The 16,713-nt window shown below is 39.1% G+C and overlaps 1 protein-coding gene across 1 annotated transcript; it reads left to right on the top strand.

Annotated features, from left to right (window-relative positions):
• The first annotated feature begins 9,379 nt into the window (after positions 1-9,379).
• Positions 9,380-16,477, top strand: LOC105380669 (ecdysone oxidase). The gene is made up of 3 exons (XM_048629633.1): positions 9,380-9,571; positions 10,467-10,600; positions 16,310-16,477. The coding sequence occupies exons 1-3, from the start codon at positions 9,472-9,474 to the stop codon at positions 16,475-16,477; spliced, it is 402 nt and encodes a 133-aa protein (XP_048485590.1). The 5' UTR covers positions 9,380-9,471.
• The last annotated feature ends 236 nt before the right edge of the window (positions 16,478-16,713 follow it).

Consider the following 16,713-nt stretch of genomic DNA (forward strand, 5'->3'; position numbering starts at 1 on the left):
CGCAAGTTCTACGAACAAGTAGCTAGTACAAGTAGCACTTGTTCGTAGAACTTGCGGAGAGGCGCCCCAGCCGAATTTGCCTGCCCCATATGGGCAAGATTCCCGTTCCTCAGAGCCAGAAGACAAAAGTCTTCAACCAGTGCGTCCTGCCAGTGATGACGTATGGTGCAGAGACGTGGACGCTGACGGTAGGACTGGTCCACCGATTTAAAGTCGCTCAGCGTGCTATGGAGAGAGCTATGCTTGGGGTTTTACTGATGGATCGTATCAGAAATGAGGTTATCCGTCTGAGGACTAAGCAAAACGGTTACCGACATAGCTGTCAAAATATGCAAGCTGAAGTGGTGGTGGGCTGGTCATATCTGCCGAAGAACCGATAACCGTCGGAGTAGACGAGTTCTCGAGTGGAGACCACGAACAGGCAAACGCAGCGTGGCACGCCCTCTGCCCGCTGGACTGACGACCTTAGGCGGGTAGAGCCGGTAGTGGTTGGATGAGGAAGGCCGAGGACCGAGTGTTGTGGCGCTCCTTGGGAGAGGCCTATGTCCAGCAGTGGATGATTATTGGCTGATGATGATATGGGCAAAGTCCGCGCATGCTAGAGAAGTAACGGGATGCCTCAAACCGACACCGACTACAAGGTCTACTAAAGTGGCATGTTCTGTTGAGAAAGGCAAACAAGAAATCGACTCCAGAAATACACTTTACTCACATACTGCCGCACTTTCCCGCCTTAAGAGCCGCAAAGCGTTTCTAAATAGTGAGGTGTCCTTAACGGATGAAAACCCACAAAACGCAAGGCTAAGGCTCTGGTAGGAAAAGCAGCCCCAGGATCCTTTCCTACCTCTTGAGGAAAAACTTGCTCCCGGTATCAGTCTCCCCTGGCACATTTGGAATACTCTAAATTGTTTGCGAGCAGAGGTAGGCTGCTGCAAGGACAATCTTTGCAAGTGGGGCTATACCGTTGGTACCAACCTACCTATGCGACTGTGGTACCGCCCCCTTGACTATGGAGCATGTACTCTCCTGCCCCCTGTGCCCTTCCACCTGCACTCGGGAAGACTTACTTCAGACAGAAAATTGCTTCGTTTTGGTCTGGACAAATTCAAAAAATCGCATGTTCACTGACACGAAAGAAGAAGAAGTGTAGAGTATCTACCGACTTACATATGTATAGGAACATTGTGGTGATAGATTTGCAAACATAATGATATCTTCTAAAGAAAAAAAAAAGATTTTTCTGGATAGACGAGTACATTTTAGAACGTTTAAAAATAAACTTGTGCAGGGAGGGTGGGCGACTGAGTTAGGCAAAAAAAAAACTTAAGATTTCCTCTAAGGCGGAAAAAAATTAGACTATTCCACCGGTTCAGAAAAGAACGAAGGCGGCTTTCATACTTTAAGTTTAAATCATATTTCTTAAGACATGAAATCAACATTTGGAAAGATGGCTCAGGGCCGTTCTAGGGTTACGTCCTAAAATATTGTTCTTTACTTTTTTAATCCTCCAACCTAAAGTCCAAGGGCGGCCTACCGGCCGCCCCTGGGCTGCCCTTCGCCGCCTGCCGCCCCGGGCTGTAGCCCTTTTAGCCCTAGGGTAAATACGCCCCTGACAAGGTGAGAAAGAGTTAGTAATCTTTATCCATCGGGATCAAGATCTGCATTATTATTTTTGACGACGAAAACGTCATTTATTCTCGACGTCAACAAAATTAACAACTTTACAAACTTACTTCAACATTCTTATAAAAAATGGTAAGGCCCATAAATCTGATAGTAGATGTAACGATGTAACATGATGTTACGAACTGCAACGTCTATGAAATGAATTAAAGCTTGCCTAATATGCATAACAAGGCAGAGTCCCGTTGCCATGGCAACAGGCCCCGCCCCGCGCGGGGAGTGGACAGATGCGCAGGAGTCGACGCGCCGACGGACCAATCAGAGACGAGTGGACAAGGAGTTTAATTATTATGGAATGCATTCGTTATTTAGCATAGAAAATTTAGGTTAAATTTAATATCGAAGTACTTTAAGAAAAACAGACTCACAACATTAATTTATTCCAAATGTGCTAGGTACTTAGATCACGTATAAAAACGTCAATCGTTACTTTTGTTGTTAGGTAGGTACTTACACTACTTACATTATAATAATAAGATAGAATCATCATTTTAACAACATATACAAAAATCTAATAAATTGCAATTAGCAAGCAACTGCCACAAAGCCCCGTGTCACGGTGAAACCGGCAAATTATGCAAATGTCAATACGGCCGGGTAATCAGCCCTTTTGTGAAAAGACAAAAAAACACTTCACTGTGACAATCCCTTTTCGGCTCCTGATTGGAGGTCTTTGTTAAAAAAAACAATGAAAGAATCTTTTTTAGCCGATTTCACTTAATTAAGTTAACAAAGAAAGCTCTGTTTTAAAACAATAGAAAGATTATAGTTTAAAACGGATAAAAATAATTATACATAGGTATATTTTAAAAGTTTCAACAACAATAAACTTATGTATGAATTACGATTAAAATATAGAAGAATAATACTTTATCTCGTGTACTTTCTTTCATGCTCACCATCGTAATAATGCATTAATGGTCCGAATTTGTTAGAAATGCGTGGAAAATAGGTATACTTACATAGTACTTAGTAACATTAATAACCCTGTAACCAGCTAGCTAACACAACTGTTGATAATAATTAGATTTTAGGTTCATAAAATATATTCAGTATTATGTTGTTGTATATGGGGGTAAAATATGTTTCAAACTTATCTATTGAATGTATGAATGTTGAAAAAAAACAATAACTGGAACATTCACATACATAATAACGCCTTTGCACTTAATATGATGAAGCTAATAGTTAGTACAGACACACCGTGGCAGTTCATTAAAAGCAGACCAAAGTTACTTTCGTTCAATGCAATTTTACCTGCAAACTGTACCGGGGCCATTCCACTCACGAGAGAACATTGATTCCACAACGTACCCCATAAATTACTCTAATCGATTTACCACAAACAAGATATTTTACCTTCAAACGGACAAAGGTTCACCGATTTTAAGAGCCTTAGCAATTTCTCGAACGAAAAAAAAACATGAATGGATTTTTGAATGGATAGTGTCAATGAATGGACCGTGAATGGAGAGTTGTATGGAAATACTCAGACACTCTGGCGTCGTTTATTTAACGATTCGAAAGTTAATATTTTTTTACAATTTACCTGTTGTAGGCAATATGCGAATTTTAGTGTTCTATTGTAAGTTTTATTTAATGATTTATTGATTGTAGGTTTAGTAAATGTCGCTATAAAGGTGATAGCGAATAAAATATTGTATTTTATGCGATATATTTTAAGAATGGTAGTTTTAAAGGACATATTTAATATGAATGGTGGTTTTGTGTAAACATAGGCGTTCAAAGGAACCGGCGGCGGCGACGCGGGGTGGAAGAATTTAGTTGCATGCCGCCGCATGGAGCTAAGATAAAAAGCTTCATGATGTTTCTCGAGGTTACAATTACAATTTTGCAACCAAAAATATATTTTATTTAAGTTAGATTTTGGTACCGTTTTTTTTTGCATACTTGCAGTCTTACAACGTGCCTCAATCGCCGCCGCAGTCGTCAGTCTCCGCGACTACAATAAGGAATCCCTCAACCAGATGGATCACTGCGTCGGCTGATCGATCAACCCGATAACCCTTTAGTGTCGGCTACTGTTTGTCGTCGACAAAGGATTCGCCGAATTATCGTAATTTCGTCGAATTCGTCGACATTTCAGCGGCGTCTTTTTGCGTTGACGCGTGTGACCGACAAAGCTTTGCGCGCGAACCCACATTCCTTGATGAGGGGAAGGACTGATCGGGATGCCAGTAGTGGGGATTAAAAGAAATACATTATTTTTACTTATTATTTATACAGTTTTGTACTTTACAAGAGGCTGGTTTGGGCAGACTAACAACACTTCAGGATGATTTCACATTCATAAATACATATTATGTAAGTAGGTATAACAATATAAGAATTATGGAAGCAGGAACACATTATGAGGAAACTTTGACCTTTAACTCCAATTTAGGGCTAGATTCTAGAGTTTTGTTTATTTATTTATTTACCTAGAGAGTTGTAACTCCGAGTCGGACGGGTCCTCGTCCACAATCGGCTGTAAGATCACGTCGCGGAATGCCTTGTAATCTCTTCTATCTATCCCCCACCGCCAACCTACAGCTCTACAACATCTACACACTACATATTCTATTCTGAATGCCTGTAATTTGTCATCTAATTTGCTCTTTTGTTACAGTAATTATTTTGCTTAATCGTAACAAAAATAAACCCCCAAGTGGATTTTTAGTTGCACTAAGACTAAACAATTCTATTGCGTCTGAAACTTAATCGAAGTGAAATGCAAATTTTGTCAAACTACTTTCATCAAAACGTACGCATTAGTGCTTGCGGTGAACATTCAATACCATGTGCAATTATTTTACGGGGCTACTAGGACTTCAGGAATGTTGTAGAGAAGTAGAGCGCAAGTTGAGCTGTATGTTGCACAATAAGCAGAGAGCGTATTACAGTGCGGTATGCAACCACTCGGAGCAGCTTCTCTGAAACTTGATGAATTTCCACTCACACACACAAACAGCTTAGTGTCATAGCAAAAGTTAAATATACGTATGTGATTAGTCAATGTAATTATGAAAATAAACAGAAAGAGAAATATAATCGTGTATACAATAAAGGCAGGTCAAGCTAAAAGTGTTTTTGTATTTTAAAAAGCAGCACGTTTTAACTAAAATATCGATTTAGACAACTCTACACTAACGATTTTTTGTTCTGATTAGAAGGACCATTATGTACCTACCGAGTTATTAAGATTAATAGACGTCAGTAATAAAATTTAAATACAATGTCCTACTTACCTAAAAGTAATCTTTAAAATCTGTTGTTGCCAATCCGATTATAAAAAAACATATTAAATTCCTATTTTTCACTTGGGACTCTAGCTAGCTATTTTAATGTACTTAATCCATAAGGTAAACCAGCATTAAATTTACAATTAAATCCTTTGAAAATGGAAATACTGGGAAGAACTTCAGCATTGTTCTGAATTTTCAGAAAAAATGGATAGCCATTTTTAACCTCGAAATAGAAATGAGAGGAAAATTACCTTTTGCATATGAAGAAAAAAACGGCTTTTACTCATTTGAATTCACCTCGTTTCGTTTGCATTTTAGTTCATGCTCGTATTCCTTTAAAATATCAAATACTGGCAGAAGTGGAGTCGATTTATGCTAAAATTATCCGCCAGTAGGCGGGGGCTGAGCGAACAGCCATTTGAATGAACTCGACGAGGCGCGTGGGCGCCAATTAACAAGCTTGTTAATTTATAACGAATCAGTTTATCTATTTTCACCTTTTCCATAATCTTTGAACACCTACCTATAATGACCTACATTCAAAACCAACTGGTCTGAATATAGATTATCTTATTTATCTGTACTAAAATTACTCTTCTATTTAAATTGACCCACAAACACCCTTTTCCACTCGTATAAATTCAAGTTACGAGCTCATCCAAGATAAGACGATCCGTCAGCCGGGGCATTATCTCTGAGTAATGGACGACCGTTTTGTAAGCTAGCGGGTATAATTAGTATTTATAGGAAATTACAATTGATTCACTCGCTGCGGCATGTTGAAGAGTGGTTTTGAAACATCATCATTCATCATCCACTGCTAAAAATAGGCCTTTCGTAAGAATCTTAAGGAGCGCTACAAAACTCTATCTTCTGCCTTACATTGGAATGTGTCTGTCTTAGGGTAGCAGGCCCAGCCACCTAGAGGGCGTCCCACGCCACGTTTGGTCTAGGGAACACTTTATTTAAGTAGTGTGACATAAAAAATATAACATGACTTCGCTTGACCTCGCTAAGCTTAGCTGCAGTATTTTACCGTTTAAATATAAATTAAAAACATACCTATTTAATATCGGCGCCCTCAAAAAGTTAATTGGAGTACCGCAGTATTTTAACCGTAAAAATACGAAACAGTGCCATTTTAGAATTTTACTTTTAAAATTCGTGACCTGCCTCACTTTGAGCTGCGGAATAAAATCGTGTTTTTAGTTCACCGAGTTTTTAAATATTTCCGTCAAATTCGTGTGAACATGCCTTTTAACGTCTTTCTCGACCGTTGACCGTTGACCAGGCAGCTAGGGTTAACTGTTATGATTATTATGTATGGCTTTTTATGTTCATTCATCGATTGTTTATAATAGTATCTTCAACCGTATCCAAAGGGCATACCTCCAGTTGCATAAAGAAACTTTTTTAATTATACCTACCAAAAACATTAATTTTATTCATCGGGATGCTGCGCTTCATTCAAAAGATATATTTTGATACTTGTCACCCAATATCAAACGTTATAACATCCCAATTGCTACACAGTTTCCTCCACTACAGTGACCACTGGAATTAGAAAAGCAAGTCATGTACGGAGCCAGTGGCTCGAGCTTTCCACTATTATTTTCGCTTCCATTATTTACAATAATAACCGGGGCCGCCCACTTCGCCTGCAGCCGCGCCTGCCGCTGACAGTCCGTTAGTGAGAATAAACTGCAATTTTCGCATTTGATTTTAATTTCCATTGGATTGGAAAGCGCTCGCACGTTGTGCGTTGGCGTAGGGTTAGCAGCCAGTACGAGTAGGGTTAGCAGCCAGGGTGTCGCGATAAGTGGTGCGACTGCAACTGATTTGTGCAATTGAGTTTTGCGATTAAAGTCTATGTGTGAGTTTTTTATTGGCTTTGTACTTAAGTACAGCATTAACTGTATTTTTAACGTTTCTTTTTAAATAAATGTAAGACAATGAAGGTATATAGTTCAGTATTTAAGTACCTATATGATAAATACACGGTAGAAATAAATGGTCCTGATGAAATACATTTAAAACCTTTGTAGTCAAAAACAATCAATTAATTTTAAAAATCTTTATTGCAAAAGTGTACAATGCTTTAATGTATGCCAGTAACAATCCCGAATGCAACGAAAATTCAGAATGCGGCCGAAAATGTTGATTCACAATGCTCGAGCCCACTCCAGCCGACACCTGCTCGGCTCGACACATTAACTAGACACAAAGTGGTCGACTAGTTGACACTCGCGTCGAGCGGTCTCCGCCCGGAGTTTACTGTTATTACGGTTAATTGCACTGCGGGGTCTTCACAATGTTTGGAGAGGTAATGTTACGACGCTTATGCAAAGTGCAACACTGAATACACAATCCTGCTGCAAATCTCAGAGATCGAGACACCCGCTTACATGCTGTGTTTGTAATGTAAACTACATCCCATCTTAAATGGAACACGTACGGTTAAATAACAACTGTTGTTCTCTTGCATGAAAGAGGACCAGTGTAAAGTGAGTTGTACTCTACATTTGGAATTGCAAAAAGTAACAAGAAGCCACGCTTTTATTCGAGACCACAGCAGCTATTGTTGAACTAAAGTAAAGACCAGAAAACTACGTTACTTTGTTCATACAGAATTATATTTTTTTGTTTGAAAGTACAGGAGCACTTTGTACAATATTTCCACTTTGTAACGCTACAAATTGGAATTCTTTCATCACTTTGGAACAATAAGTTTACAGCGCCCCGTCGGCTGACGTCGCGTCGCCGCTTCATGAAATATTTCTTGCTGTCCACGAGTTCCACGACAGACAGAAAGATGTTATAAGTTTGTGTCTATCTGCCGCCTCGAGCATATACATTCTTCATGTTTTCAGGAGAACCTATAGACACTTTTCAGTTTGTCAAAAGTTAAGGATTGACAAGATAACAGAAACTTCTGATCATTGTTTCTTAACTTAAATTACGTTTAGTTAAAGTCTTACGTTAGCAACAAATTTATCATAGAAGTGAGTGCCGCAAAGAAATATAATTAGTTACCAGGAGCGCAGCGCCTGAAGGAGTTATATTAGATTGTCCTCGATGTCGGAGTTAGTACAACGAAGCGTCTTCGCCGCAAGTGCTGCATAAAATGGAATTACTTAGCTCCGCTGCCGGCAGTGAGCTAGTTTTGTGACATCGGTATTTAGATTTTTCATCGGTACTTACACTTTAATGGTGATGATTAATTTAAAGGTTAACTTAAAATACTATAACGTTTTATTCAAAACGCAAAAACATATACACTATAGAACATAAAAGCTCCTCTAAGACTGTAGGGGTATTGCCATAATCTGTAGGCCTAATATAAAACTCATACTTTGTAATAGGCCAAACAAATTTATCTGCAAACATTCATTTTACCTGAAGCATGCACACGAGCTATGACATGATGTACCGTATCGTGCTTCGCGCCGCCACAATTTTCTTCAAAAAGTGAATTTGCGAACCAAACAGCAAATGGTTATTGAGGAGTGCGCCATCCAATATGCGATAAAATTCCCAAAACCTGAACAACCCTACACGGGGGACATTTCACGTGTCGTACACCGAACATTGAATAGCAGCACGTATCATGAAACCGTAAAGTAATATAACCCAGAGTAGGTATATCCCCTCAATTGGACCAATGCAGGCAGTGGGAGAAAATAATAAGTACCTACACTCCATATCCTATATCCGGGAAGTATAGAAATACGATGTCGAGAGACTCGAGAGTCCTTGTCCCAAAGATAGAACGTTTTCTGTCAACAATATTCATCCCAGTGATATTATTCTATGTACACTGTCCTATTCTCAGTATCTTTATTCGAGTTCAAAGATTTTTTTATGAGATACCTACCAACCGCAGCAAGATTCATCGTCCATGTGGTTTCATTACCAAGTCTGCAGAGAGTTGGCAGTCGTTAGACAGTCCCAGCTGAGCGTATCTCGACACTAAACTGTGATTCTGAGAGCCAATGATACACTCTCCGGTTTCATGACACCCTGGTGGACTAGACTGTATAAGAATACCTCACAAATATATTGTAGAGTTAGTTGACTTTAACCTAAGTATATTTTGCTTTAAATTAAATTACCATATTTATTTTCTTCATGAAATGTATTTTATTGTAAATTAAATGTAAAAAACAAGATCAAGATCATTATTGAATACGATAATTACCATAATAAATGAATAAGGTAATACGTTCTCAGAGTTTGTATTCAAAATATAACACACCGATAAAAATAATCATTAAAATTGATCAAGCCGCTCTCAACTTTAGCTCTAGCAATTGATGTTTGTTTATTCTGCTCGGCGAAACTCCAGTCCTCTGAAGCCTTATGAATATTAACAACATCTCCTTCAGTTTTCAAAATACGCTCTGCTCACTCTTTTGTTCTCGACATAAACAAAAGTTTTTAAATCCATGCAAATACCGATTTTGTACGGAAAAATTCAACAAAAACATAGTTCTATGAAGTCCTCAGTACAAGTGCTTGCCACTGCCGGGTACACACATCTACTATGCTGGTTAAGGTTGTGTTTTGTGTAGTTGCATTGTTTGTTAATGTTGTTCACCTGGAGAACATTACCAGAAAATGGCCAAAAAACGCTAATGTTGCGGGTACGATAATTTATTCATAATATTTTGGTAACTAGGAAATAATTAATAACTTTCACATTTCTCTTTTTAATTCACCTCACTATAAACTCTGTTCTTGAATTATCAATAACTAATAATACACTCTGTAAGTATGTGACCATTTGTCGATTAATTGGTTCCATAATCTTTCATAAGATGTTCAAATTGTGGAGCATGATTATGTTGTTTTTTTTAATACGCATTAAATTGATGCAGGATAACTAAAGAAGGTTACCGATATAACTGTAATCTAAGCTCTTTGGGGTGACCACCTCATAAAATTAGCAGTAACAATGCCTAAAATCCTTGCAAATTAGGCGAGCGACGCGCTGCTTATGAATTGTTAATTGCTATCATGTTGGTGGTGGTATGGTAGCTGATCAAATACTTACTCTGATGCTGAGATCTGTTTGTTAGAATCAAAGATATAAGCCAAAGCCCAAAACCTAAAATCTACACAGGCAATTTTACAAACCATGAAGATTTTGATTCTTTCAGAGCCGGCATCAACTCTGTTTTGAATATAACAAACACAACATTGCAAGAGGAGATATTTTTATTAGAATCAAATATATAAACCAAAGCACAAAACATAAAATTTACATGAAGACTTTGATTCTTTCAGAACCGACATTAGTTTTGAATATAACAAACACAACATTTCCTTTCAATGTGGTTGTCTGGAAGAGATTACTTTTAGTAATAAGGCCGCCGATTGTACTATTTATTTTCTTGTCTATATTTATGAAACTGTTTCTGTTTGTGTGCAATAAAGAGTATTTTATCTTTATCTTTAACATTCAAAGTCAATTCATCGTATAAACATAATATTTTCTGATGAACCTCAATTGCTTACAAACCTTACCTTCCGTTGCAGGCGGAGACCTGTTCGACTTCATAGTGGTGGGCGCGGGGTCGGCGGGCGCGGCGCTGGCGGGCCGGCTGGCGGAGGCGGCGCGCTGGCATGTGCTGCTGCTCGAGGCTGGGGGGGACCCGCCTGAGGAGAGCCTTGTGAGTTCTGACTGAGTTGATGAGACATGGAATAGATAGGATAAACAAATATAAATTAAACGAATAGAGCATGAACAGGAAACTTTTATAGGTTTTACTTCAGACTATGTCAACCCTTTGCAGGATATAGCCGTCCCCCATGTGAAAACATTATAGCCTATTATAGCCTTCACTTGTATGTTATATTAATGTATTATTTATTTATTTATTTTATTTATTTATTTTATTTATTTTAACACTTTATTGTATACAAAATACATACTTAGTTACAATAAAAGATGAAGAGAAATAAACTTAACTACCTAGTATACAAGGGCGGACTTATCGCCTAAACGCGATCTCTTCCAGTCAACCCTGAAGGTAAGGAGACAAGTGTCTAAACTCTTAATAACTAAATTTATGTTTGCATACAAAAGTAACATAACCTAATATTTACACATAACATCTTATAGAATTTAATTAGAATTAACTATACCTATTACACGTCTATAATAAAATATATATTTACAAAATTAACAATATATATCCAGATAATAATATATATTTACATACATAATAAATAAATAATAAAATATAAACATACATAAATATTATAGTAAATTTCTACCAACCTAAGGTCGTAAAGTAATATTTTTTCAAATTGTTTTTAAATGCGTTAGGTGATGATGACAATCTTACATCCATAGGCAATGCATTCCATAGATTCACCGCTTTAATCGCGAATGAATTACTGTAGGTGGCACTATTATGTGACGGTACACTCAGCATCTTATTCTCCTGTGATCGCAAAGCACGGCCGTGGGAGCACAAGTATGTGAACTTGCACCGTAAGTAGTGGGGAGCAGCAGGATTATTAAGAACATTGTACAATACAGTTAGAATATGAGTATTCCTTCGAAGGCGAATTGGGAGCCACTTTAGTTGAGCACGATACTCTGAAATATGATCATATTTACGTAATCCAAAGATAAAACGGATACATAAATTTTGGAGACGTTCGAGTTTACTAAGTAGCTCTTCAGTTAAATCGAGATAGCTTACATCTGCGTAGTCGAGGATGGGAAGCAGCAAAGACTGCGCCAGCGTAATTTTAGTGTGGTGAGGAAGGAAAAACTGCATGCGCTTGAGCGAATGAAAAGATGCAAACATTTTTTGCTGACTGCTTCCACTTGGGGAAGCCAGGATAGGGTGCTGTCCATTATGACTCCTAGATTCTTTACCGTATTCACAAAGCGTATTTCAGTGCCGTCATAAGTAAGTTTCCCATTAATTAACATATTTGTCTTATTTAACAATCTGGAACTGCCCAATATAATGGCCTGTGACTTATCTGGGTTAAGCAAAAGTCCGAACTTCTTTACCCACTTCGATATAACTTCCAGGTTGCTATTAATCTCATCAATTGCCAGGTTTATGTTTTCCGGAAGAACACTTGTGTAGATCTGGAGATCATCTGCATAGAGGTGATAGAGAGAAGTAAGTTGTTTAGCTAGGACATTAATAAATAGTGAAAAAAGTAAAGGAGAAAGTACGCCGCCTTGCGGGACGCCAGCTAGTACCGGACACCAGGCAGAGCTCTCTGCGTCGGTGCGCACACACTGCTGACGACCCTTAAGGTAAGATTCGAACCAACTGGTGACTGTCGGAGATACGTTAAGAGATTGTAAGATGCCTAAAAGTATATCAAAGTTCACCGTGTTGAATGCGTTACTAAAATCTAACAGGGTTAGAATAGTTACTTGATGGTTATCCATACTAAAGCGAATGTCATCGGTGACCTTGATCAGAGCCGTGACGGTACTATGTCCTGTTCGAAACCCGGACTGAAATTCATTAAGTAGGTGGTGAGTGGAGAGGAAGTTGGAAAATTGTTCAAATATAAGGCGTTCAAGGACTTTTGAAAGGAATGGTAGGATAGATATTGGGCGAAATTGGGATAAGGTGGAGGGATTAGGGACTTTAGGAAGAGGAACAATGTAAGCATTCTTCCACATACTAGGAAACGAACTAGAAAGTAAAGAGAGGTTCATTATATTTGTGATATGCGGCAGAATGATATCTAAAATTGGATTAATCATAAGGACACTTACATTGTCAGTACCGGTTGCCTTGCTGGTAATGTTAGAAATACATCTCTTAACGTCACGACCAGATACCAATTTAAAAGTGAATGGAGGGCAATTAGGCAGCGGTATAGAATCAAGATTACTCAGAGCCTCGGCCTTGTTTTGATCACTAAGGGTCAAAGGAGGAGTGGAGAAATGCTTATTAAGTGCATTGAGGTCTGTGTCAATATTAGAATGCGTCTTAGATTTGCCTATGCCCAACGTTTTAAGGAATGACCATAACTGTGAGGTGTCACAGTTATCAATGGAAGTATGAATGTATCGGCGCTTTGCATCTCTACACACTCTATTGCACCGATTCCTCAGCTCTTTATATTTCTGCAAGTGTTCATCTGTCGGTTGCTTCTTATAGCAGTACTTAGCATGATCTCGCTTCGACATTAGGGTTTTGATATTATCAGTAAGCCAAGGGGCCGGCAGCTGTTTCACACGAACTGGACGAAGGGGTGCGTGTTTGTCAAATAGGTCGGTCAGGAGAGAATTAAACAACTCAACCCTTGCGTCAATGTCGTCGATGCTATTTAGCTGCGCCCAATCTATGGCGTTTGCATCTTCGCAGAGCCGCTGCAAGTCCATCCTCTTAAAATTACGCTGGAGAATTGTACGCTTCTTTGGTTTAGGAGTACGAACCTTAAAAGAAAGGTAAAGAAGATCGTGATAGGAGAAACAGTCAGCCGTTAATTGGCCGTGCTGAAGTACAAGGTCAGGAGAAGAAACGATTATAAGATCTAGAAGTGTCGGATCAGAGTTCGGAGGATGATGAGTAGCATCAAGGGGTAAAATGTGCAGATTTTGTGCAGTTGTGATGGAGTACAATGATTTAGAACGATGGTCGTTTTTTAAAAGACAAGTATTGAAGTCGCCCATGACTATGGTGTTATCAAAATTGGGAGTATAATCCTCAAGAAGTTTCTCAAAAGATTCGAAATAATTAACAGTCATAGAAGGGCTATAGTAGACTCCGAGAAGAATCCTACTGAAGGCGAGACGCACTTCTAAGAAGAGATGCTCAGCCTTCCCAGAATACTCACTCGGAGACCTACTCACAATGGTGTAAGGAATGTGACTGCGAAGGTATATTGCTACTCCTCCACCACCTTTGTTGGTACGATCGTTGCGTACTAATTTAAACCCAGGTAATGGAAACACAGAGGAGTCAAGCGACGGTTTTAACCAAGATTCCGAAACGAGGATAGCGTGTATGTTATTGTTGTCTAATGATGCAAGCATATCAGAATGATGTGAAGGAATACTCTGTGCGTTAATATGGACCACATTCAATGCTTTGCGATACTTGGAGAGTTCCGTATTAAGGCTAGCGGAGAGAGGAATGTATGACATGTCAAGTGAGGTGGAACCTACAGAAGAACATGATAAAAAATCATCATCATCACTGGCGGCAGAGTCATATATACTCATAAAATATACCTATATAGATTATACTATCAATAAATATTGCAAAATACAATATAAATACCTAACTAGTTACTATGTATAAATGTAATGTTTAATCAATACTTTAAATTTAAAACTATGATTGTTGTAATATGTTATCTTATAACGCATAATATCAATCCGCACTGTCCATGCGATAAAATTGTAATTACAAATAAAAAATATGCAAACCCCGGAACAAACAGTTACTTGAAAATAGAAAATAGATTTTTAACAAACCAAACATACCTATTAAATATTTTAGTATTTGATTTCTGAACGCAGCCTAAATGTTAATCTGTGCAAAACAAAACTTCAGAATCAAATCTGTCAGCTGTCAGTCAGTGACGTCAGTGTCAACAAAAAGAAAAATATGAATAAAAATCAAAACAGGGTAGGATACAAAATACAAAACAACGGCAAAGAAAAATATGAAAAAAAGGAAACTAAACTTGCATAATCAGGGGCAAAGAAATCTACCGTACACCTGGTGATTTTACACTCGCCTATCTTTGGAAGATGCGCCCGTTTTGCTCCTCGTCGCAGGCGCAGCAGCAGCCGCGCTCGCAGTGGGAGTGATCTTGCCGGCCTTGGTCGCTGGCTTGTCGCCGGGCGTCCTGGCGGCCGTGGAGGTTGCTGGAGCCACTGCAGGATGCTTCCTGCACAGCTCGTCCAACTGCGCGGCCGAGACGATCTGCACCCTGGTGTTGTCGGGCAGCTTGACGAACACGGCCCCATTCATGCTCCAGCACGCATTCATGCCGAAGTGTCGCCGCGCGCGAGCGTAGTTGTCCTGGCGGCTCTTTGTCAAGAACTCGCTGACCACCATGCCGCTCGACTTCAGCTGCTTCTTCCTGTCCCATACTGATGCCTTAGCAGAGATGCTGACCAGCCGTACAAGAATTGGACGTGGCCTCTTCGGGTTCTTTGCTCCTATCCTGACGCAATGGTGAATCATAGATTGGTCAAATTCAGCAAATCCCATCTTGGTCACAATAATGCCAAAGATTGTAGTGGCTGGGACCTCGTCGTCCTGTTCCTTGACACCAGTGAAGACCAGTGCATTCCGACGACTCTGGCAGTCAATCTCGTCCACTTGACAGGCCAAACTTGCCACTTGTTCCTGCAGGAGGCGTAGGACACTGAGCACCATGTCCTTGAACGCAGCAAAGTCTGAAGCAAGGGCGCTGAGGTCTGACTTCTTCTCTGTGGAGCCCAATGCCTTCATCCTCATCTCGAAGTCATTCAGTCGGGAAGCAATCATAGACTCCATGTTAATTTGCTTCTCTAGGACTTTCTGAGCAGTGGCCATATTTATTATTTTGTGTCCAGTGTATTGGTGTTATACTGTATAGATTAGGCCAGCAGGTAAGGCTTAATTATTTACTGCTTGTAGGTATAGGACAGTGCAGATAACAATTATTAGTTAACTTTGTACATATCCTGATTGTAAATATTTCAAGGAAATGTTAAATTATTGGTTTTTATTAATTTTAATTAAAAGAGTTTTAATTATTATGTGTCACTTTTTTTGCACCTACCGCCCAAAAAAAATGTATATTATATTGTATTTGGTTAGTATTGGTATTTAAGTATCACATATAATGTATTTATTATATTGTGTACGCCTTGGTACCTACTCATGGATGGGAGATAGTCACGAAGGACGCGACTGAAAGTCAGTGCTGCGTCAGGTGGGTGGATGCCACCTCACTTGAAGCGGTGTAAGCTGAGGCGCGGGCCTTTTCGGACAACACACACCGCTATCACTTGTATGCATGTTATGTGTAATATTAAGTATCTACCTATAAGTTTAGTCATATAAGTTCTTTTGTTTTATTTGTTGTTTGCTGTGTGTATTTCCTTGTGTTTTTTTGGTGTGTGGTGCTGGTCACCGAATAAATAATTTTTGTCTTTTATCTTTATACAGTATTCACATAAAACTGCTTCAATTCAAAAAGCTTCTTGAATTTTATTTATTGAATCAATTCATTTACCCATGTACATTGTACACTGTACAATCAGAAACCTACTACGCTCAAGAGTAATGATAAAGTTCAAGTGACATTGGAAAACGTCAATGGCAGATATAACTTTTTCATAGCTGGTGAGTGTACCTATAAAATCAACCTCTACTTCAAATCTGCAGGTGCCAAGTCTATCGAGCCGACTGCTTCACTCGCAGTACGACTGGTCCTTCTCCTCCGAAAGCGACCACTACTCGAGCCAGGCGCAGCGCGGCGGGGCGCTGCCGCTCGCGCAGGGGAAGATGCTCGGGGGGACCTCCAGCCTGAACGACATGGTCTATGTCAGGTGATTCATTCATTTTCTATTATTGTTTATTAGTCATTGAGCAAAATTGATTTAGAATTACCCCCAGGGTCAGTTTTTTGTTCCGTAGTTAAGTTGTATAGTAAAACATCGCTACCATTGGTTAAAAACCAACAAAATTTATATGTAGGTGTCATGTTTGACAAGTGACATGACTGAAACAGAGACAAAGACATGGATAAAGTTGACCACGGAACAGAAATTTTGGCTAACCTGTACCAA

Source organism: Plutella xylostella, chromosome 23 (assembly GCF_932276165.1).
Source record: "Plutella xylostella chromosome 23, ilPluXylo3.1, whole genome shotgun sequence".
NCBI lineage: Eukaryota > Metazoa > Arthropoda > Insecta > Lepidoptera > Plutellidae > Plutella > Plutella xylostella.

Bases quoted from the DNA above. Each gene is read 5' to 3' on its own strand.
- LOC105380669 (XM_048629633.1), top strand. From the start codon at position 9,472: ATGCTGGTTAAGGTTGTGTTTTGTGTAGTTGCATTGTTTGTTAATGTT. The intron at 9,572-10,466 runs GTACGATAATTT...CTTCCGTTGCAG, and splicing joins AAAAAACGCTAATGTTGCGG to GCGGAGACCTGTTCGACTTC. The intron at 10,601-16,309 runs GTGAGTTCTGAC...TCAAATCTGCAG, and splicing joins ACCCGCCTGAGGAGAGCCTT to GTGCCAAGTCTATCGAGCCG.